The 26,190-nt window shown below is 35.1% G+C and overlaps 1 protein-coding gene across 1 annotated transcript in view; it reads left to right on the top strand.

The window, feature by feature from the left end:
• Positions 1-26,190, top strand: part of LOC121430221 — a 50,225-nt gene that overhangs the window by 11,314 nt on the left and 12,721 nt on the right. Inside the window, exons 5-15 of the mRNA XM_041627499.1 lie at positions 512-560; positions 5,159-5,422; positions 6,175-6,338; positions 7,161-7,215; positions 8,317-8,421; positions 10,682-10,875; positions 11,762-11,805; positions 16,954-17,062; positions 20,703-20,809; positions 21,901-22,003; positions 22,389-22,536. Of these exons, the coding sequence (XP_041483433.1) occupies positions 512-560; positions 5,159-5,422; positions 6,175-6,338; positions 7,161-7,215; positions 8,317-8,421; positions 10,682-10,875; positions 11,762-11,805; positions 16,954-17,062; positions 20,703-20,809; positions 21,901-22,003; positions 22,389-22,536 (1,342 nt within the window). The remainder of the gene's footprint in view (positions 1-511; positions 561-5,158; positions 5,423-6,174; positions 6,339-7,160; positions 7,216-8,316; positions 8,422-10,681; positions 10,876-11,761; positions 11,806-16,953; positions 17,063-20,702; positions 20,810-21,900; positions 22,004-22,388; positions 22,537-26,190) is intronic.

The following is a 26,190-nucleotide window of genomic DNA, read 5'->3' as shown; positions in this document are numbered from 1 at the left end:
ATTTTCCTGGGGTGGACTTGACTTTTAATGACTATTCAAGCCTTAATGTTGTGTTGCCAGCTCTTTGACCAAAGTCAGAAAAATATATGATAAAGATTTCCTTGGTGAAGAAAAGGTAACGAATGCAAAGTTAGCAATTTGCTATCGTTTTAGGGCATTTAACAAAAACTTGAGACAAATATCGGAAACTTGCAGTTTTTAGCAACTGGATGTCTTGAACTAATCAGGAAATAGATCGCGGTTTTATGTATATTCGATTATCATTTTAATTGAAGTTCTTTGTAGCTAAGGTGGTAGACTCTTTCGAAGGCCTTGTGATAGATTGAACAGGTCATTTTAGAAACAGATAATTTATACCACCCATGGTGAGGTAGCTACTACTGATTATTTATAAAGAATCATATAAGATCACCAAGTACTTGTTCAAGTTAAGTATTAAGTTCCAGTTTTATATATAATCGCAAAATTTTCCAAACCTACTTCAAATTAAAACTGTTTCTTTCCACATAAGGGAACTACTCCTGGAGGTGATAGGCATTGTGGAACATTCAAAATTGGAGGTGAGTCTCGCAAATTTGATTATTTCTAGAATTAAAATTAAATTCCAAATTCTATCATAACCTTACTACAGTCCACTTGTAATGATTTTATTTTAAATCCCTTCCATTGTTGTTTGTAATGAACTAGTTAAAATAAATAGATGAAAGGGTCAGGTTTAAAGTGAAAATTCTATTTCATTCATATTTGAATATTTATTCAAACTTGACTAGAACACGGTCTTCAATGGGTAGAAAAAGAAATATGAAATAGAGGCAAATATCATTGAACATATTATCAATTTCACTCAGCTATTCCTGCAAATATGGTCATTGTATTAAGTTTGATTGAGTGTACTCATAATAATACTCGGCATTTTGTACCCAAGTTCAAACTGTACAGTTTTATCTTTTTTCGAAGTAATCAAGACTTTACACACTGGTAAAACATTATACCAGATCTTCCGATACTCAATAAAACAATATAGGCCTACTATTCATCCTAAATATGCGTTATCTAATGGAAGTATTCATTTTAATCATTTCTAATTTATGATGTAATCTGGATACTTTGGGTCTACCAAGAGACTACTACTAGTCCAGGATAGGCCCCATAGAAAATTGACCAAACCTTGTTTTTTTATATATACATTTTTTGATGGTTTCTTGTCAATTCGAGGGTGCTGATTACGAATCTGGATGATGCCACTCGTGTAACCTTGAGCATTTTCCGCAAATTGGCAAAATCCAATATGGCCGCCAAAATATGCAAATTACCCATGAAAATCATAAAATTGTCCGCACATTGGCTGTGAAATGCATGAAATTGTGTGGCAGGAGTGAAATACAATCTTGAAAAATAATTTTTGACAAAATATTTATTTTCCTGATATTCAAAATGGCCGCCATAGGCCATTGTATACACTATCATGTACAATATGAATAGGGAAAACTAATTTTCACAAAAATGAGCACTAAACTGCAAAAATCGCGATGTATGAACGAAGTAATATATGCAAATCATCATTACTAATGAGATATATTATTTATTATGTCATATATGGGAACATTGCTGTATTTTGATATCTAAAATAGCCGCCACTGGCCCAAAGAGTATTATGTACAATGGCCCCACAATGGCAATGGCCGGGGCCAAAAATATGACAAGATTGAGCATTAAAATGCATATTATTAAGATAAACGAGTTGAATACTGACTAAAAACATCATTGTAAATATGCCATTTATGTGATAAATGCTGTATTTTGAAATTCATAATGGCCGCCAAAGCCTCTATATTCATCATGTACTATGCGAATGGAGAAACAAATTTTCACACGAGTAAGAATCATAAAATGCATGTTATTTAGACTATATAAACAACAAAATATCAAAGTGCGTCGGTATTTTATTTAAACTCAGACATTATTTACCCCTATCTGCTCTACTTATTTTGTATAATTCCTTAATATTACCTTATTTAATATATTGTATACCACTTTGGGGCAATTGCAATCAATCAAAGCTAAACACACTATTTAAACTACAAAAAAAAGCAGTCCGGATTTGCACAGGAAGTCATTATCTTGCACATTCTGCACCATTATTTAAAAAATTAAACATATTGAATGTTTATGACTTATACATTTATTATACTGCCGTTCTTGGATTCTTTTATTTTCAAAATGTTTTACCATCGAATGTTTTACAGATGTTTCAGATAAATAGCAATGTTCACAATTACAACACTCGAATAAACAATGATTTTCATTTATTTAAAGTTTCCTCAACCTTCACAAAAAAATCATTCCGTTTTAGTTTTCCCACTGTTTGGAATTCCATTCCTCGTAACATACGATCATACACAAATCTAAACTTATTTAAAAGATGTCTTAAAAAATCCCTTTTATCCAAGTATTAATTATTTTGCTCTCCCTTTTTTTTTTTTTTTTTTTTTTTTTTTTTTTTACATGTTTTTGATGTCATCCTACATTATTATAATGATCTAGATATGCCTGTGTAATATATATTATAATTTCTTTTGAGAACTTATTCTCACAAGGCCTCTGTGCTTTTCTTCTCAAGTTCTCTTTCATTCAATTATGATATTTAATCAAGGCAATGTTTTGTTTATTTATGAAATGATTTACTCTGTATTATTGTATGCATTTTTAATTTGTTTGCATTGTACATATGTTTTTTTTAACCTATTTGAACTTGAATGAATAAAGAATTGAATTGAATTTAATTGAATTGAATTGTGATCTATGAGTAGAATATTGTCTGACATGTTTTATAGGAAGACATATCATTTCTTTCTGTCATGCATGAGATAAATACTGTATTATAAAATTCAAAATGGCCCCATAGGCCCTATCTACAATGTGAATTGGGACATATAATTTTGCAAGAATTAGGATATGCTTGACTATGACATCCATATAATCCTGTTGTATAAGTAAAACGTTATTTGAAAACATCTTTTTAATCATCGCATTTCTTCATCCATATAGGTGATAAAAACTGTATTTTGACATTCAAAATAACCTCTACAAGCCCTAACTAAATTATGTAACATGCAAACAGGGAAACTAATTTTCACAAGTCTAGAGTGAGAATCATAAAATGCATATAACTGTGATGTACGAGTAAAGATATTGTCTTAAACGTAATTTCTAACTAAATACATCACATATTGGTCGTGGACATGGTGTACATGTAGGTTATAAATGCTGTACTTTGAAATCCAAAATGGCTGCCATAGGTCCTAAAATTATTGTGTACATTGTAACATGGGACATATAATTTTGACAGAATTTGGCTTTGCTTGACTCTAAATATTGCATAAAATGGTGATTGTGATGTAAGTGTGAATTATTGTCTAAAACCATAGTTTCTAACGATATATTATCATAATGTTGTGTAATTAAAGTGACAAATGCTACATTTTAAAATTGAAAATGTCCACCATAGGCACTTATCGTATAATATACAATTTGGGTGGAGACAAATAATGTTCACAAAAAGGCCATATGGCAGACATTTTGAATGTTGAAATACAGTATTTATCACCTAAATTACATAAAATATGACATATTTTGTTATAAATCATGTTTTCAAACAACATTCCACTCATACATCACCATTTGACCAAGCAAAGCCAAATTCTGTTGAAATGATTTGTTCCCATTCATATTGTGCATAATACCGTAAGGGACTGTAGCGGCCATTTTGACTTTAAAATAACCGTATTTCTCACCTAACTGACAGAATAAATGATATATCTTAATAGAAATTATGCTTTCAGACAATATTTTACTCATAGATCACTATCCAATTAGTTTATCACATATATATGCATTAAATAGCGCTCACTCTTGTGATTTCTTTTCTCCCATTTCTCATTGCGCATAATACTTTTAGGGTATTTGGCAGCCATTTTGAATATCAAAATATAACATTCACCACATACATGGCATATTAATAATATATTTCGTTAATAATTATGTTTATAGTCAGTATTCCACCTGTTTAATCTTCATAATAAGCATTTTAGTGATCTCTCTTGTGAATTTTTTGGCCCCCATTGCCATTGTACGCAATACTGTTTGGGCCAGTGGCGGCTATTTTAGATATCAAAATACAGCAATGTTCCCATATGACATTATAAATGATATATCTCGTTAATAATGATGATTTGCATATATTACTTCGTTCATACATCGCGATTTTTTGCAGTTTAGTGCTCATTTTTGTGAAAATTAGTTTTCCCTATTCATATTGTACATGATAGTGTATACAATGGCCTATGGCGGCCATTTTGAATATCAGGAAAATAAATATTTTGTCAAAAATTATTTTTCAAGATTGTATTTCACTCCTGCCACACAATTTCATGTATTTCACAGCCAATGTGCGGACAATTTTATGATTTTCATGGGTAATTTGCATATTTTGGCGGCCATATTGGATTTTGCCAATTTGCGGAAAATGCTCAAGGTTACACGAGTGGCATCATCCAGATTCGTAATCAGCACCCTCGAATTGACAAGAAACCATAAAAAAATATTGTATATATAAAAAAACAAGGTTATGCCTCTTCTATCCTGGACTATACATGTGTTCATTTTAGACAAAGAAACTCAAGCTCCAGTTGAGGGCCTGGTCGCCAGGATCATCACAATACAATACACATCACAATATCAATATTGCTTATTATACCTTAGTCACATTTGCTCTACGGTGGCCAAAAGGCGAATAAAAACAGCCGTTTTATTCATTTTTATTGAAACCACCTATATGTAGCTATTACCAAAAATGTTGGCTGTTTTCGACTCACTGTACGGCTGCCAGCGAGCAAATGTGACTGAGGTATTAGTGCCCAAGTTGGACTGAATGGAAAAATCCAAAAACATTGTTTTCTTTTTGCTACACGGGTGACATGGCCGAGTGGACTACGGGGCCTGACAATGCAAAGTCCGGGGTTCGGTACCCGGCCCGCCCGCACCGATTCCCGTGAGCAATGCTCTTTTTAACCTGCATTTCAAATGAATGGAAATGCTATCTGCATCATTGATAACTGTGCGTTTGTTATTCTTTCAAAAAATCTGTATCACTTTTCAGACTCCTATGAGAACTGTCTGCCTAAGATATCGCCTTGCATTATCCCTGATTTCAATGCGAGTGAAATTACTGTGGTCAGCGCAACGTTGCGGATGTCTCATGAACCATCTGAGGACATCACCCGACTTGTACAAGGCGTCATTGCGTGTAGCCAGGATGCTTGTGAGGGCGCTATATACGAGGTCATCCAACTGTATTCCAGGGTCGAATGCCTGAGTGCAGAGGAAGGAATGGAGACCATTTCTATTGACATTGAATACACATGTAAGCATTGGATATTTTTCTTCTTTTTTCTGTTCTTTTTTAATATGTGGAATCATCCTAGTCAGTTTTAAAACTGCCATCTAGTTCTAATGCAGATCTAAAATTAATCAAATTAGACAATTGGATTAAAATGGTTGATGCCATGTAAGTTTTCCTATTTGCTTTGCTGTGCAGACCGCAGACCTGTATAGCAGAGGCATGCATAAACAGCGGCCTTGTTTTAAATATAAATTGCACAAATCTGCTTTACGATCAGTCACGAATTGTTCAACATCGGCAATCAAAGCCATTACGAAAAATAAAACAAAAAAAGTCCATGCTCTTCAATTAGTTGCATTTGTACAAATTTTAAGGCCAATGACAAAGTTTTGTTCATTATAGGTTGGAATTCTTTAAATTACCTTACTAAAAGTATTTTATTCAAAATTCAAGGAACAAATCCTTCCAATTAATCACCAACACCATCATCATCACTACCACAACCATTATCACCACCATTGCCATATCACCATATACATATAATCTTCAATCATAAACAAAAGTTTATGATAATGCATACACATTATTTCAATTCTTTATAGTACATGAATACACTTTTATCATTTCACATGAGCTACATGATTATTGTCAGTGACATACCTTCGAGCATAGTATCGCCAACATATGATAAGTATCTAAAACTTATACTATTTAGACTACATGTACTTAGGATTGATATAAAACATTTTCCTTGCTCCTTCTGACCACTTTAGATGAATCCGTTACATTCAACATCCAAGCAGACAGCATCTTCACCATTGATGAAGACGGTTTGCACACAGAGTTCTGTGATAATCTTTACTACCAATCAAGACCAAATACAACTTCACATACAATTGATGATGACCCTTTCGACTGCGCCTTACTTGATGAATCGGTAAGTTATTAAATTTGCAAAAATTCAATATTTTCTCTAATAACCCAGCAAATAACTTTACACCTGACTATTGCATACATTAAGTAAGGTGTATAATATTTAAAGGGTCGATGATGAAAACCAAAAAGGCTCAAATTTACAAACCGGGCTTCAACCATGACCTGAAACTACAGTTTTATTTATGAACAAAATTAATATATATAGATACCTGAACATGTCGCAAGGTGCTAGATTCATGCTCGTTACCAACTTACAGTAATATTGATTTCAGTTTACTTATGTGAGAGAAGAAAATATACCGACATAACGGAGCATGGGTGTGTAGGTGCGTGCACGTGTTTGTGTGACACACACACACACGCGCGCTAGGAAGTTGCGGGTGTGAGCCTTTTCTGCGTGTGTTATTGATTCTTACATTTAAAAAAAATCATTGTTTATTTTACTCTTGTTTGTTTTAATTCATTGGAATTTTTTATTGAATAACATTGATTTGCTTTGATGACTCTATGAAGTTAAATTATTTCATAGTTGTTTTTAGGCTCATTCCCGCCTTTCTCCTTTTCTCACTATAGATCTTCAGAAAATATAATTATCTAAAGCAATAATGCATTCAATTTTAAAGGGATAAGATACAAGTAAGCTCCGATTTCTTTCGAGCCTCAGCTGATTCTGTAAACATATTTTTATTTCGTTTATTGATACAATATTTTCATTAAAAATTATCGAAATGAAAGTTTAATACTTAATTACTGTCTATCGCGGAAAGTCTTGTGACTGAAATTTTCAAGAGACAGATCATTTTGTTAAATTGTTTATTAATAGAGGTATGGCGATTCATCGACCACCGACACACCAGGCTCTACAGAGACAAGAAGAGGTAGGAAATATTTTTTAGCAATTATATTACTGAAAACTAACCAATAACTGATCTGGGTCCCGTAACATAAAGGTTAGCGATTAATGCCTGTATAGATCATCGTTGCCTGCTCATTTCGCTCGGTAGACTGACAACGAACCAATCAGAATTATTCTTTCAAATTAAACAATTAATCGCTAACCTTTGTGTTACGGGGCACTGTTACTGGTTAACACAAAAAAAGTAAAGTAAAAAAGGTGAGAGAAACAATGAAGTTAATAAAAAGGTCCCATTTAAAGAATAGCAAATGCATGTACATGTATTTCAAAGATAAATTTTGTGACGTCATACGCGGGCTTCCCCTCTTGAAGTCATGTGATACAAACCGAAAATAATTCACTTATGCATCAAACATATCATCCAACACTATTCTCCGCACACGCGTCTATTAGCAAAATATATTAATTTATTATGAACTTAAAAAAAATGGATTTGATTTATTCGAAATAACATATTGGGTACCTTCAGACAGTGACATCATGGACTTTCGGTCAACCTTCATATGTTTGTCGTAATTTTCATTTCATTTTTTTAACCGACTTGATGTCTTCACGCGATTGGATCTTTTTTTCTGTAGGGAATTATAAAACCAAATAAATATAGTACATATAGATTCAGACTAAATGAAAAATGTATCTCACTGTTATAAAAAAAAATCGCCATGCATGAATTTACTTGTAGCGTGTCGTACATTTTATTTCGTTGGTTGTTTCTTAACTTTCTCCCTAATCTTTTTCTTCTTGCAACTCATATTTAGTAATGCAGGTTGATAGGTTTATGATCAGACATTAAATCTTACAAAATACATTTTTCTTTCCTTCCATCTTGAAAAGTTGCCTGATCAATAAAGAAAAAAAAATATTATACATAAATTAATATCTAACACATAGTATGCTCATTCGTACCTTAACATTTGTAGAGACAATTGTAAGTCAAAGTACACGAAATACATGTAATCATTTGTCAAAGCAAAACATTTCACGGAATGCAACCCAAGGCAGGTTTCTCTAGAAAATTTACAGTTTGATGTGATTTTACTGTTATATGTTTTTCAATATTAAGGATGTCCTCGGGTGACTATTGACTTCGTGGAAGACATATCAATAGGAGCAGATTCTTGCGGGCCAACGTTCTTCATTGAATCTGACTCACCAAGTGTTACGAACGGTAAGTGGAATCATCTCAGATAGAGGTATGATAAATGGTTATGATGATGATGGTGATGATGATGGTGATGTCGAAGGTTGATGATGGTGATGGTCATGATGGTGAGATGATGATGGTTGATGATGCTGATGGTGATGATGATGATGATGATAATGGTGATGGCTGATGGTTATGATGATGATGGTGATGTTGATGGTTGATGATGGTGATGATGATGGTGATGATGATAGTGATTATGAAGAGCATTTGTATAGCGCCATTTATCTGCCCAACATGTCACATATTGTTAAAAAAAATCGGTTGCAGGAAAAGGGAGATATGTGGTCTGTAGTAGTTTGAACCATCTATCATACTCTTTGCAGATCAAATCCACTACTCTTGAAAATGGTGAGTAAAAAGTTTCCCGAAATTGTGAAAAGGGTAACATGCATGTTTCTAGGGTAATGAAAACATGCGTTATGGTTGATTCTTCCACATAATTACCCGATAAACATGAACGTTCACTTTAACCAAATATATCGCAAAACGCCTTTTACCATGTTGAAGTATACCGCAGTGAAGCTAAATCATGACCAAGAGGTCGCGGAAGAGGCGGGCTGGATGTTCTCCAGCCCCCCATTTTTTTTTCGAAAACCGTGGACAAACACGTCAAAATTAACATCTAATTGTGAATTTTTGCATGGCGATCCCCCCCCCTTCCACATCTCAAAACCGTTCCGCGGCTCCTGTGACCAATGTCATTTGCACGGGGTATGCAGTTTTGGACACCAAAAGGGAAATATGGCGATTTTTTTTTTGTCGGTAACAAAAAAAATATGTAGGGCTGACTATAAGTTTGACACACACTAATAACCCGGCTGTTGGTATTGCAATTTTAATGATATAGTATGAAATAAGACGTGTTTTGCATGGATTCGACAACATAAGTGGAATCATGTAACACTTCCTTCACAACAGTAATATTTAATCGATACTTTACACCACATTGATTTTATTTTCCAAACAAAACAATATTATCACTTACTGCTATATTTTTACAAGGTTAAAACCAGCTTTGTATCCATATTTTTCTACTATTTCCCCCTTCTGTTGGTCTTCTTTTCCATATTTTGCCTTCATCTGCCCCTCCTTTACCTTTCCTTTCTGTTTCTCTCCACCCACTCTTTTCCCTTGTCAGTTTTTTCATCATTCGTCCTATCTCATCCTCTCTCTTTTTCTTTCTCTTCCTTTCACATTTGCTTTTTATATTTGTGATTCCCGTAATATTGGTTTCTTCTCACTATCTCTCTCCCTTTCTCCTTTTTCCCCTTTATTTTGTCCCTGTATTAGCATTAATGCCCTAGTTGCGTTCTGTTCGAATTACACTTTCACACTTCTTGACGCTTGTACATGCTTCATTGATCAATATGTTCCTTTTTAAAGTGTCTCTCTTTTTCTTTTGGTATATCTTTGTATGATTTTATGTGTAATATGATTATCGGTTGGTTGTAATTTTTTGCTTTTATTTCATCTTTATAATATTGTACTTTGCCTTTGTTTATACTGTGCACTGGATTTTTCAGTCTTTGGACTGTTTTGCCAGTTTTCTTATTGAATAAATACCTACTACCTACCTATCATATAATTCCAACTGATCCTGTTGCAGTTCCAGAAGTGACAGAGATAGGATGTAATATAGTACACATTTATTGGATTTCGAAGCAATATCGATGAGAAAACAGTATGGCGAGGTGCAGTGGCCGAGTGGTCTAAGGCAGTCGACTACACCATGAAAGTTGGGGGTGCGATTCCCGGCACGGCCCTTGACCAAGACAATTTTTAGCTAACATGCTCTTTATTTTCCATCAAACAAATGGAAATTCTCGATGCATTATTGATACCATCGTGTGCATGTGTTTTTTAAAATAAATTTTATCTTCAAGCGCATGACATACCTACGAAATATGACAGACTTCCATGTAAATTCTCAGTTTATCAACAATTATATCAGACATCTTCAGAATTATCTTTTTTTTTTATTGAGAGTTTGCACTTGATAAGGGGGGGGGGGGCGGGGGTAATGTCGTTTTCTATAAAATTTGATGCATTCGTTGCACCTCTCATTGCCGCTAAACACTAGTCATGCAATATTATCTACTCATACATCATACACATGGCGTTATAGTAAATTATCTAAAAAGGCGTATTATATCTGGCATATTACAAGGACTTTAGTTCATTAAATTGATTCATTCCTGCTGTATTTCAATTTATTTCACAGCTCGGGTGTCCTTCGAGTCCCAGGACCAGAACGAAGTTGTTGGAGGAGCCATCAATGTTAGCCAGGACGGGATCGACTCCTCGGGCAACCTCCTGCATGTCGTCAGTTTGGTCATGATCATCGACATCGAGGATGGGAATTCAACCCTGGATCTCAATGGTTCCGTGACCATTGATTTCGCCGTAAATCTTACAGTGAGTTTGTCTGAGAGAAAAATAATGTCCTTATTATGATAATCATGGTCGGATTCGATTATGGCCAGAGCATTCTACCATATACCCTCTCCAGTTTTTTAATTAGACTCCAGATGGGTGTTTCATAAAGATGTTTGTAAGTTAAGAGCGACTTTAAGAACGACTGGTGAACCTTTCTTACGCGCTAAGTAATCACCAATGAACATATCGTTTACCACAAGGATCACCAGTCGTTTTTAAAGTCGCTCTTAACTTGCGAACAGCTTTATGAAACGGCCCCCAGGTTTATAGTTGAAAATACTAACAGTGCCAAGATATTTTGGCAAGGTGAGGGGAGGGGGGCACATACATGTATTAAAACGTAACATCTTTTTTTTTTCATTTATCAAATAATAGGATTTGTAAATAGATACTGGTCAAAGATGTGTATTTGTACCCTGGCTTCTTTCATTTCCCCCTCTTTCCCTCTTTTGATATCTCCCTTTTGAACAGAAGCCTATGGGAATTGCTAGTCTCGCACCCCCTCCCACTTGAAGCCACGAATCGCAGGCTCTGTTAGAAACATTAGAAATAAAAGAAATAACTTTATGTGCAATTTGGAATAATGTGGCGTCTTGAAAATACGTCGAAATAAAGTGTACTTTCTGGAAAATTTGACAAGCAAAAAAAAGAAGGTAAACACCCAAAAAGTAACGTCATCTCGTCCAAAATACATGTTTTTTTTAATGATGTATTTTTCCACTAAAAAAGTAGGGGGTTCCCCCTAATTTCGGTACGGGGGACGCGTCCCCCTGGGATTTCCGCCCATGCACCTGATGTGTACTGATATAAATGTATTATACTTTGCAGACACTAAAATTAAAGAATACATTTTGTTTTATTTCAGGGCTCAGGCAATATTGTTTACTGTGCCTTTATCGTCAATGAAAGGTAAGTGGAATGGTGTTTGGTGATACGATATGTCAAATTTCATTGATTCTTGTGTGAGGTGTAACAAAGATAAGTTAGACTTTCTCTCTTTAAACACATTAGTAAATAACATATTATGAAGATTTTTTTACCTAAATGTAGCGAAATATATCAGACCTGAATATGACCTAGGGTTCATCGCCAATATATAGTTGAAAGGGGGGGGGGGTTCATATCACTTTCCGTCGACTGGTTGCAACCCTAACCCGAATCACCACGACAATCACAAGAATATCAATTTTGCTACCCCAATCATCATGCAGGGCCATCGATTTTTCCCCAGTCTTTAAAAACAAACAAAAATAAAATTCATCATTTCCTTCATCAAACTGGTAATACAGTTGACTCTATGATTACATTCTCGCTCAATTACACTTGAAAAGGTCACGTCCTGGATTTTTTCCCCATTTCTATCATGTTTATGATGTATAATCAATCACTGTTCATTACACCACGGTCTATTCCCAACTCCATGATTACACAGCCAATTGGCAGAGTATTGCCAGTGTCGCGAGTGTTGAGAGTTGATCAATCAAGCCTATTGATTGGATTCGATGGAGTAGATTAAAAGAAGAATTCATTGTATTATCAGGCAGAGTAGAAACACATGAACAGGGATGATTTATTAATGTCTATACTTATATACATCGATACACAGTCCTTGGCAAACGCTGCTTCGGTTGCTACGAACATGACAATAATTGTCCGCCAGTACTTTCTGCACTGCGTCGCAGCGTGTATGGGGGTGAGAGTGTGGGGGATGTGTGTGTGAGGTGTGCGGGAGGATATATTGGATGCCTAAATGTCACCTCACTTTAGTTTTTCTCAATATACAGAGGGATTTAAAAAAATGTTACATATTGTAGAAAAGTTTTCAAAATAAGGTTGCTACATACAATGGATAATGTTTAGATATTGAATGATACAAGTTTCCACAATGGGCAACGTCTTTTACTGCTTGACCACATGCACACTAATCATGTTTTTACTTTCACTGAGCCAAAAATCGAGTACTCCCTATGCAATGAATTACTATTCGATTGTGCTTAATACTTACGTCACTGTCACACAATATTTTGTTTAGTACACTTCACGAATGATACAAGATAGATAATCTTAGGTAACTTTATAGTTGATGTGAGAACGTTATCCAAACATTTTAAGCAAAGAAAGGGAAAGAGGGAAAAAAGCTCGGCACGTCAATTCGACATACATTTAAGCCAGTCAAGAAGAAAGATTCCATTCCATTATTTTGATCATGTCCAAAGCTGCCGAATGGGCAACATACATGTAACATACTTCATTTTTTATCAATCATCTCATTAAAAAGTAGCTATTACAATCATAATTATAATAAAAATGCCTAAAGTAGTGTGTATTCCTTTTCTAGGATGCCCAGCAAGAAATTTAGGAATCTCTCCCCCTAGTTAATAAAACAAACAAAACAAAAACTAAACACACACACCCACCAAGATTTTTTTTTTTACAAATAAGGTTGAATAATGATATCTGGGATATTTATGCTGGAGCTGCAACAAAAGTACAATTTAGTGAACATCTCAACAAGAATATCACCAGTGTTCTTTTTTTACATGTTTCTAAAGCATAATTGGAAGATGAAAAGTTTTCTCTTAAAATGCAAGTTAACTCTGTAGTTGTGAAGTCGCAAAAACCTCAACAATTCCTTGTTCCCCGCCGTTCGCAAAATGTACGCGAGGGTATAGCGAATGCAGAATCAGTTTTTTAATAAGAACTTCATTAAAATGTATTTGTGATTAATTACGGCTATGCCATTCAACATGCACCCCGTGAGCGGTAATGTTAGCGCGATAAAATTAAACTATATGCCACACAATCAGTATCCAATCAACGTAAAAGCTCATCGTATTACCGCGAGGCCTATAGTAATAATTTCCATTATAAAAGCGTTGAATACAGTGCGATTAATAAAACATTTTTCTTCTCACTCACCAACCAGAAATGACGCAGTCATATTTCTCCTACGGCGGCTGCACGCGAGTCGTAAACAGCGGTTTTAACATTTTTTTGTACCAGCTACATAATAGGTGGTTTAAATAAAAATGAATAAAACGGCTGTTTTCGACTTGCCATACGGCCGGCGTTGGGGAAATGTGACTGTATCATTAACATACGGTGTAAATTTAAAACACCCATTTCGGGGGGGGGGGGGAGCCTTCACAATTGTATTTCACAATATAAATATGAAGATGATATTTTCTCTAGTGTTCTCTATTAAATGCCCCCAGTCCTGAAGATTTTTGCACAGCGTCGAAAGTAGTTTTGTGCTAAATTGGGAAGGGATCCAATTAGCAGTTGAATTAAGCGTTCCCATCAAAGTGACTCCTATACAAATTCACTTTTGTTTATAATACAAAATATGTGTAAATATACTATCGTGATTATAATAGATTGATGAGCGTGGCTGAGGATATTTGGTGTTGAATAAACCACACGATCTAGAGACTCAGTGAAATAGAAATTAAGTCGGGAATCATAGGGTCTAAATTACCTTCTCATCATTACTGACAGTGACTCTGGAAATGGGCGATGAAGGAATAATTAATTTGCATGAAAAAGTTTTCTCATATGTTTATATTTGAAATAATATCAACATACTACCTTCTTGATTAGATAATTAGCAGGTTGAATTGATGTATCTGCGAGTTAAAAATACTCTGTGTGAAACCCATCATACCCCGCCAAACAAAATACAAATGAGAAATGGATATTGGCTACCAAAATGGCTTCCACAAAGAAATTAAAAAAGAACATTAGAGGTACTCGAGTCAGAAAGCAGATTGGATTCAGCAGTGTTCCTCCTATCTGGCGCAAACCATTTAAAGGGATGGTCCGGGCTGAGAGTATTTATAGCTTAATAAATAGGGTAGAATTTACTGAGCAAAATACCGAAAATTTCATCAAAATCGGATAACAAATAACAAAGTTATTGAATTTTAAGGTTTAGCAATATTTTGTGAAAACAGTTGTCATGAATATCCATTGGGTTGACTGATGATGTCACATACCCACTTATTCTTTTGTATTTTATTACATGAAATTAGGTTTATTATTTTCTTTTTCTTCCAAGAGCTACAATGTAGAAAAATTGGATTGACAACCGATTTAGTGCATTAGATATTTATTGCTGCAACGTATTTCATTCTAAGGGAGACACATTATTCACACAAGTATGAAATAATGAAAAAAAAAAGATTTTACGTATTAAAACGGAAAGTGGGGAAGTGACATCATCAGACCACCTAATGAGTATTCATGATGACTGTTCTCACAAAATATTGCTAAACTTCAATACCTTTATTATTTGTTATTCGATTTTGATGAAATTTTCTGCATTTTGCTCAGTGAATTATACTGTATGTATTAAGATATAAATATTTTTGGCCCGGATCATCCCTTTAAGGTAAGGTGGAACGCAGTGACGCAAATGGCTATCAAATTACAGAGGCACAACACAACGCACGGAGCAGAATTTTCTCCAAATAGGGGGGGGGGGGCTAGCAAAAAATGTCCTGTTTAAAATGAGAAAATAATCTTGCGACAGATTTTGACATAATATTCATTTAAATCATATTATATCTAACCCTTTGTCCTTTCGTCACTTTCTTTCCTTCATTTACTTTATCCCCATCTTTTTTATTGTTTATCTCTGTCGTAGAAACTTTGAGGGGGATTAGGGTCTAGGTCTGAGATTGTTGTTGGGATACGAATTATCTGAGAGAAGAGGCCGAGGCGATCGGTTAAAAAAATAATGCTGTTTTCAATTCGTTTAGGTTTTATTGATGATTTTTGTTTGTGTATTCGGAAAATCTCTTTCTTATATTAATATTTAAAACCCGGAAAAATTGAATGTGTTGAATTAATTGTACAAGTTCATTCTTAATGCATGTTATTATAATCAATTTTTTTATACATATGTATGAGAAGATGTTTGATATTGTGTTTTATTGTAATACTTAAGGGAAAGAAATAGTCTTAAATCTATGAGTTGTCAAGGAATTAATTCATCAAACTTTTATTTGTTATTTGTATTTTAGTTTGTATATGAATTGAAGGATCTGTCTTATAAATTACTATCAATATCCACCTCTTTCATTTTAAAACGTAAATATACAATTCAAGAAATGGAACATTTTGCTTAAGAGCTGTATACATACCATATATCATTGTGTATCATAGATGTCGAGACACATGCCGTTGTCTTCAGACTACAGAGTGAAGAAAATGTATAATCCAATACGTTTCAGATGTTATTAAGCTCAAATATCTAATATCCAATAATACAGATTAAAAAGTAAAACAGCTTCATTACAAAATCACTAGAAAAGAGTTGGTGCGGGAAGGGAGGCACGGGGGGGGGGAGTAGTATTAGAAAAATACTGTCACAAAAGATAATTGAGCATGACTTTTCGGTTAAAGACTTCTTTTTAAATGGTGGCAATTGCCATATTTTCAGTTTGATCAATAAATAAAGAGCAAGGAGGTCAATTTTCAAAGCCTATGTTATCATGGTTCTAGAGCAGATTAACCTGGTTGTCGTTTATACGTTGAGTTCATTAATGATCGGAAAAATTGGTGCAATATTGATCCAATGATATTGAACGCAATATACAATGCTGTGAACTCTGCTCACAATTCATTGATGTGCACGAAAAAAAAGTAAGAGATGAAGTTGCGCAGATTTTGACGACACAAAAAAATCCATCATTATCTATTTATCTCTTTATTTTTTTTTCAAATATTTAAAAGGGTAGCCCAATCAGCAATAAGCTGGTTTTCGTTGGGGCCCTTGACGTCACCATGGTCACAGTGGTTCTTGACACTATTTTCCTTCTTTGGTACTTGATCTTTACTGATGATTCCCTCACTCCGCAACCATTTTGATGTATGATATTTACAATAAGGCATGCTCTATTTTCATCGTATGCAGGATATATTGCATTAAACTGTATGAAGGTTGCACTCGTCTACGACTCGTGTAAGCAAGATTTCAGACATTACATTGAAAAACGGTTCGTTTCGTATACAATATGTAAAATAATGTGGAGATATTATGTTCAATGCATACAGCTCTGGAGTCTGGTCTAGTAGCGGTATGGAAGTGGTGTCAGCAAACTCCACTTTGGTACGATGTCGCAGCAATCATCTCACAAGCTTCGCCGTTCTCCTATCAGCTAAGGTAAGCGGTTCAATGACATTTGCTCCGGCGAAGATTATTCCGCTGTAAATTCCACACACTACCTTAAACCTAACATAAAATCATATTGCAACCCTAAGCCTAAGCCTGGAGCATAATGTCGTGTCCCGAAGGTGAGCAGCATTTGTTTGAAAATTTATGATAAATAGGCCTACATATAATGAGATTTAATAAGCGCTTTGTTAAGATCATTTCAAAATTACCCAATAAGACATAAATCATTCAAACAATTATAAACATAATATATAGCAGCTAATTACAGAATTGCAACAGATAGAGTCTATCATAAATAAACCTATTAATGAATGAATATTATTAGCTATCGGAATCGAGTTCATCTATATTTCTAAAGAAGAATTTTAAATAAAACATAAAATCTCAAAGAGAGGAACCTCCCCTAGATCTGTTGTCTCATTCAGAAATACGTGAAGTGAAATTTTCATGTGGGGGAGAGGGGTAACCGTCTAACCGACAGTATGAGTCAAGGGTAATGATGCAACCCTCCCCTTTCGTCAGCCCCTATAAAATATATTTCGAATAAATCACAAGTTGCAAGTACTGCAGGTGTATAGTTAGACCAAGAAGTTTCTATGACTTGAGTTCCAATAGGCAATAAATTTATTCAAGCAGCTGTTCATTTCTAAAGAAGCACAAAAGAAAGAACAGCAGTTAAGACCATTTTGATGTCCGCCTTCGAAGCTACCAGTTTCAGTGAAGAAATCCGAGGAGTGAAATTTTACGAATATCCATTTGGATAAATTTTCCATCTTTTATATTAATAAACCAACATAAATTTGTACGCATGACAAGAAATCAATAACCAAGCACTGTAACGCTGTAACGCTGAGATATTTGCCCAGATTATATCAATTTACCTTTAATTAGTGGAAAAAGTCAGAATTTGACCTTTACTGAAACTAGATTTTAACACTTTTCCGATCATTTGCGGCAAATGAAAATTTCAAATGTGGTCGATGAAATATTGCTATTCATTATTGTATATGCCGGATGAGTGCCCGTACATGCCCAGTCGAGGAAATTTGAGTCATATTTCAGGACATATTGCATAGTTTATTTTCGGATGCCTCCATATATGTACTACATAACCAGACCAGATGCGGCGAAAAAGTAATTATCATGACAATAACATATTTCCCTATATATATGACCTCCTTGGCTAGACCAAAGCCACTAGGGACACTGCGGCCGGTCCGTACGATGGTAGAGTGGTCACTCAAACATGTCGGGAATAAAACCACTAGCTTTTATCTGCGAAATGGTTTTCACTGGTTCATCATTAAAAAATAATAACGAGATTGTTTTTATCGGAAATTGATTTATTTTACCGGATCGTAAATAGGGATCTTCTTGGTTTAATGGAGTCGAACCTCTTTTGACATGTACACGTATGAAGGATGTGTGCCCCCGAACCACTGAACCACTCTCATTTTGTCTGCTCCCTCTCTTTCTCTAAATATGCAAATAAATTATCATCTAGATAAACTTCATTGTTGTCTCTGGCATGGCACTTTAAAATGTGTATTATTTTTCCCGAAGGGCTTCAATATCCATAGAATCAAGGAAAAAAAGAAGAAAACAACAAAATATATAGCGCAAGCCGAAACAATGACAATGTCTATACACAGCAAAAACTGTGGGGTTAACCGGTGTACATAGAGGACCACACCAGTTATTTTACACCGGTGTTAAATTGGTGGTGTTAGTTTTATACCTACAGGTGTTATTACAACACCTATGGTTGTTAAATTTACACTCTTTGGTGTTATGTTCAATCTCTAGGGTGTTATTTAACACCTCAGGGTGTGGTCCTCTATTAACACCAAATGGTGTCAGTTTGAACACCACAGTTTTTACAGTGTAGCATTGCGACTTGGTGAATTAAATACATATAATCACTTTCTGCTCTATAAAACATCCATTCAAAGGCATATTTAGTTTTGAAATCGAACATGAATGAAATAAGTGAGTGAGTAATAAAACAAATCAGAGTGTAACCGGGCTTACCTGATTGAAAAGCAGGATATCAGGTCCAATAACTAGCGTCTTCAGCCAGATTGGATGGGTTTCAATCTGAACTAGTGGTAAAGATCGATCTATCCAGTAGTACATCTTCATAAATCCGGGCATTGGCCTAGATTACGAAAGAAAAGTTCTGTATGATTACACAGCAAAATGAGGTCAAATCTAGTCAAATCTATACTTTTAGAACGTTTTCAGTTTCTTATTTTATGTTCCTTGGATTCAGTGTCATTCCATAACCGACAGACTTTTTAGATGCAGTCTACCGCAGTATCAAACAACAACGGCGAAATCACTTTGCTTTGATTGACGTTGGAAAGAGTGCGCTGTTGATCCATGAAGCAGTGTGTATACGGCTGCCTACACAGCGCGTATGGCCGTTAGCTTTTAGTTTTCCATTGTTAGCGACATTCCATTGCTCGCTCAAAAGAATGCGAACCACCTGCGACAAAACAATAGCGCGCGGATGTTCATTGCAGCGTGGACATGGTAGATGTGTATTCTATACTCGGTTTGCATTGAACTCTCGAGATTATTGAGGAAGATAAAAAGTGCAATATCAAGTTTCTTTATCTCTTCATAAATGAAAACAAAATGAAAGCTGTTTATAACTTATCTTAACAGTAAGGGTCAGTCGACATTCCCTATGTAAAACTCTTATTATGAAAAACTATTTTGGTTTTTATTAATATTACGTGAACGTTTGAAAAAAATATCCACTGATGATCTCATGTTTTAAGTTTATTTGTATTTTTTCCTTCGATGATGCCTATCAGCAATAATATCGTGAGAAGAAACATTTCTATTTTGCTTTTCTATATTTTTCCATGAATGGTTTCATCATAATCATTTCCAAGTATTATTACTCCTACGACTACTCTTTTTTCTCCTTCTTCTACTACTGCTACTACTAATATTACTACTGCTGCTGCTACTTCTTCTACATATTCTTCTGCTACTTCTTCTATACTACTGCTACTACTACTACTTCATCTACTTCTATTATTACTACTACTACTACTACTCCTCCTCATACTACTACTATCATTGGCGGCGGAAGCCAATAAATTCAGGGGGTGTCCACCTGAAATTTTGGGATGGACACATGTAAAAAATAGGACAAGCGCCCCAAAAAATTTTGACAAGCAAAAAAAAAAAAAAAAAAAAAAGTCATCAACCAAAATTTTAGGGGGGGATAACACACGTTTCAGGGGGAGCCACGTGAATTTAGGGGGGGACGCAGGAAAAAAAATTGACAAGCAAAAAAAAAAAAAAAGGTTATCTAAAAAAAATTTAGGGGGGGACCCCCCCACTTAAAATTTAGGGGGGGACACGTCCCCCCCCGCTTCCGCCGCCTATGACTACTATACTACTACATCTTCTACTTTTACTTCTAATATGTAAACTACTCCTACCATCACTACTTTTACAAGAATTTTACCAAGTATTATCATTTATATGGATTAAATATTGACATACATTCATACCTTAATTTACCAAACAATGTTCTATCCTCAAAAATTGAGAAAATATTATGTTTTGTATTTTTCCCATTTCTTTCCCTTTTTCTTGTATTTTGCAGCCACCCAAAGGACTAAACGCCGTTATCCAAAGCCACCTGTCCAGAATCATGGGTTCGCTGTCCGTATTGTGCCTGACACTGGCTCTCTTCATTTACGTTGCCACAGGGTAATCATTGATCGGCCCGCTTACAATTCCCTCTCTCATTAGATCATTGATAGTTCTATTCACCAATGATCTGTTACAGGGCTGCACAAGTGCCACATAACCATGTCAGTTATTGTTGTGATTTTTTTTTGCACTTTCATCCCGGAGCCCCTCACCTTTTTTTCAGTACACAGGTAGAAATACCCCCAGGGGTCTTCGATTACAAAATATGCTGCAACCCAGCGACCTCTTGTTCGAATTAGTTGAATTGACACCCTCGAATTTTATCAAATTCATACCCAGGAAGGCATAATTGAAAGGGGCGGGACCAATCGTTGCAATTGCAATTGATAAAATCATGCAGGGGGTCTTTTATTGCCCCCTCCCCCATCCAATGGTTAAAAGATTAATTCCAACCCAGAAATATGTCGATTTGAATCAAAGGAGGAAAATCCAACAAAATAACGCTGAAAATTTCATCCAAATCGGATGTAAAATAAAAAAAAGTTATGACATTTTAAAGTTTCGCTTATTTTTCACAAAATAGTCATATGCGCTATCCAGCATGCTCTGTGACATAAAAATAAAATAGTTGATGGTCTCCCTCACTCACTTTTTCTTTTGTTTTTTATTGTTTGAATCATATATAATATTCCCATTTTTTTACAAATTTGACAAGAAGGACCATCTTGAATGAACCAAAAAATGTGAAAACAATGGTAACTCCACATATGCAGGAAGGAATAAATCTCCCTTCACATGACAGTGAGGAGAAAATTAGAATACTTCATAAATTATTTCATTTAATGAAATACACAAGAAATAGTGAGTGGATGATGTCAGGTTCATCAGTCGCCTCATTTGCATACCGACCAGGATGTGCATACAACTTGTTTTTAAATAAAGCGAATAAAGCGAAATTTTAAAATGTCATAATTTTACATCCGATTTCGATGAATTTTTTTTATTTTCTCTTTTTTTTCAAATAAACCTTTGGTTGGGTGAACTTGTTTTTTTAAAGGGTGAAAATAATATAATATTGTCGGCGTATTATATTCCAACGTGAAAACAAAAAATGTTTTTATTCCTCATCCCATCCTCTGATCATACAGGACATGGAAGCAACTGAAGATTCAGATTCATATTAACCTTGCTGTCTCAACAGCCTTGGGTCAGCTTCTCTTTATGACCATGGCAGAAATGACTTGGAATCGTGTAAGTTATTTTCAATATTAATCGAGGGGTATAATATTTCAAATAAAATGTAATAGATATAAAATGTATAATGATGTACGATATTAGCTTCTCCTGTGATGGCAACGAAAGAAATCTGCATGTAAATAATCCTGAATATGCATTTTAAAATGAAAAAGACACAATGACTATAAGTGTGAGAATAGAGAACTGACAAACTGGTCGTTATTTGTATTAGAATGTTAATAACTAAACAATTATAATAAATTATCTGATTTAGCCCCCCCCCCCCCCCCGCACTTTTCTTGATACCAGAAGTCAGCACAGTAACTGTTATTAACCATTTCCATACCTGCTTACTCAGATAACGGTCAAAGAATTAATTATGTGCGTTTTTATTACATAGATCGTCTGCAAAACCATTGCCGTGACCCTTCAATACCTCTTTACCTCGGCTCTCGCTTGGACGATGATAGAGGGCGTGTTTCTGTATCGTACAACTGCCGTGGGCTTCAAGCCTCTTCGCATTGGTTGGCTGAGTCTGTTTGCTTGGGGTAGGTACCTACTTGCAAATAAGGAAGCCAAATCAAAGGACAGCGACCGAATGGCATAAATATTCTGGGGAGGGTAGGACATGGCGTATCCCTATATCTGAAATTTACTAAATAAGCAAATGGGAAAATTTGATTTTTGCTATCATAAAAAAGAAGAATACCAGATTCTTAACTATGCCCAATAAATACTTTTACATTTTACCCTTTCATTTAATTCATTTTCTGTTTCCAATTCGAAATTTTCAAAAGAAAGAAGTTTTTATTTTAAAGGAGCATTATGTATTTGTTCTATACACCATCTTCTTTTTTATAACAAATGCCGCTGAAAATGTGAAATAATCAACATTCAAAGAAATAATGCTTACTAGAAACGAGATCATTTTTTGATTAAAAAATGTAGTCAGTATGTAACATTTGAGTTGGCTTTCGTCAACCTTACAAAATATAACATTCAGAAGATATCGTAAATTTTAACACATTAAATGTTATGCTGAATAAATGTAGTCCCTTTGTGAAATAAGAGAGAGAAATATAAAGAATATTTACATTTTTACGCATCCTTTACAGGTAGATACTACAGTGCGTATTAAAAAAAAGTTTACACTTTGAAAAAGCCCTGGGAATTAAAATATATTCAACATGTGGGTAATTTTTTCACATACATTATTGGGTTTGGGTCTCATCTATCCAATGAAAGTAAAAGTTTTGACAGAATGTTACACTTGAGTGAGCACTGTCCATTTTTGTAAAGCTCGCAGAAATCTGTTTGGGCAGAAATGCTCGTTTTCACGCTGTGTCAAGGGGAAAGGGCGAAATCAAAGTTACCCTGCGATACATTTTTCCTGCATTTCCCTTGCACTTTTAGTCAATTAAGATAAAACAGATACATTCAAGCATTTTGTAACAATTTTGCCCCCAAATCTAAATTTCAACAGTTAGTAAGCACAACCTTTAACCTTTTATGCCAGCTGGATCTGAGGACAAAACTGAATCTGAACAAATGTTTATATCAGACATCTCCAGTAATTTTTCACTAAGTTTTTATAATTTAAAGTGGGTTTACATTTCGTTTTTCATGTAATACTTGTTTTTCCACACCTTTACCAAGCTTGACAATGATTATCAAAATAAAAATCAAGCCTAAGCCATTTCATGTAAAACACAGCTCAGTGTAAAGCAAATATCGTCACGATGGACTCGGTGTGTGGGGAAGTGGGTGGGATGCAATGCACTCTTCGAAGTGTTTTTGGCAAGGAAACAAGTTTAAAAAGGTAGAAGATATCTTTAAATCATTTTTACTAGCTAAATTCCACGTGTTCTTCATGATTAGAGTCTACTTTTATTCGCATAACAATTTCAAAGTTCTGCGCAAATCATTTTTCATTAACTTTTCAAAAGTAAGTGGTGCTCACTCAAGCGGAAATATTTTTCGACAGTTATATCGTCATTTGCTTAAATGGAACTGTACCAATGTTAAGCAAGGTTTCCACTTTGGCGAGTTAACATCGCGAGTTATGGCGAGTTATAGCGAGTTGCCAAAATGATGCACTCGCGATAACTCGCATAAAGCTCACCATGAAACTCGGGATAACTCGCGACAACTCGGCATGGATCGGCGGAGCTCGTTCAAGCTCGGGACAACTCTCCTTGAAGTCGTGAGCAGTTTCAAAATTTTTGAACATGTTCAAAAATTTTGCTAACTCGCTGTAACTCGTGCTGAACTCACCTAAACTCGTTATATACTCGCAGTACTCGCAATAACTCGTAAGAAGCTCGAGATAAACTCGCAATAACTCGTAATAACTCGCCACATCTGAGAATACGCGAGTGCGTTCCGAGTTTTCAAGAGCGAGATACGAGCATTGCGATCGTTTTACGAGTCAAGTGGAGGTGCCCACGAGATAAGCGCGACTTTAGATCGAGCACCCCGAGTTACAGCGAGTTTCGTATGAGTTTATTCCGAGTGTGTGGCAAGGGCTCAGAGGCATGCCAGCTGAATGATAAATGTCCAGTGATCTATATTTTCCCCACATATAAACCCCTCAAAAGGAGTTTGGAAATCTGAATTTAGCCATTAATTTCTCCCAACTCCAAAATTTACACAATGCATATTTGACATCATTTTAAAGGTCATTCAATTGTCTTTATAATGATACCATGCTTGTTATGATCATACCATCACGAAAAGAGCAGGATTCAAAAGTGTTGGACGAAGTCTGAATTGAAAAGCTGCAAAACGAGCAAAAAATTTTGGAAATCTGAGTTTGGTCATTAATTTCTCCCGACTCCAAATTTTACACAATGCTTATTTGATATCTTTCAAAAGATCATTTGATTCTCTTTAAAATGATCCCATGCTTGTTATGATCATGCCAACAAAAAAAAGAAAAATTGAAAAGTGTTGGAGGAGGTCTTAAGTGAAAAGCTGCAAAACGAGCAGAAATAGTCATGAAGGGTCAAACATGATTCTTTTGTCTGTGTCAATAAAGATGAAAATCATTTCAAATCAAACCCCTGCTTCTTCATTTCATAATGTTTTGGTGGTTTATGTTTGTTTGTTGTGTGTTTGATTCCATTTGAATTTTTACCTTGCCCACATTTCAAGGCACTGCACCTCCGTGTGAACCATAATCATATCATGTAGGGTATCATTTTAAAGAAAATTAAATGATCTATTCATTGATATTAATAACAATTGATATTTACTAAAACCGAGGAGGGATTTTTGATCAAAGTCAGATTTCCAAACTTTTTTTTGAGGAGTTTATTTTAAAGTGAGAGCACATTTTAACTGACCCACGCAATGTACACGTACTTATAAAAAGGCTGTTGCCACTGCATTATTACAACTTTCAACAAATAAGGAGAGAAATATGCTTCGATCCAAAAGATCCAAGAGTTGTGGCCATTCAGGTAGGGAAAGCGAAAGAAGATGTCATTCAAACAAGGGTAGAAGTAGAAGAAGTGCAGGAAGAGACAACTGAAACGGAAGACAATACACCAGACGGTGGACTGTACTGTTTCCAGAAGAAGAGGAGGTCAATGACGAGCAGAGACAAGGTAAAAGAACTAGACATCAAACTAGACAAGGTCCAAGTGGAGCGCCTCTGACAGTCCCACCTGAATCACGCTTTTCAATATAGCAGAGGTGCTGACTTTGAAAACTACTATAAAATAATTATTTAAAAAAATCATAGAATCATACAATACTACGTTCATTTGACCTTGATCATGTGACCTAATTAAGACTTGTCAGTGATACTTCATTACCCCTATATATCCACATTTTATAAACTGTATCTAAACTTTGAAAGTTATGACAGCAGTATAGTATTAATCTCCAAAATGGCCAAACTTCAATAACCTTACATGTAAATGACCTTTAACTTTGGTCATGTGACCTGAAACTGGCATGAGATGTTCGGTGATACTTAACTACTCTAATATGTCCAAGTTATATGAACTAGATCCATACACTTTCAGAGTCATGATGGTTATTCAACAAATACCCCCGACATGGCCAAAGTTCATTGACCTTAAATGACATTTGACCTTGTTCATGTGACCTGAAATGTGCACAGGATGTTTAATGATACCTGATTACTCTTATGTTCAAGTTTCATGAATAAGATCCATAAACTTTCAAAGTTATAA

Source organism: Lytechinus variegatus, chromosome 16, assembly GCF_018143015.1.
Source record: "Lytechinus variegatus isolate NC3 chromosome 16, Lvar_3.0, whole genome shotgun sequence".
Classification (NCBI taxonomy): domain Eukaryota; kingdom Metazoa; phylum Echinodermata; class Echinoidea; order Temnopleuroida; family Toxopneustidae; genus Lytechinus; species Lytechinus variegatus.
Note: the sequence above shows the minus strand (reverse complement) of the source record. Positions and strands in the feature narration are given on the sequence as shown.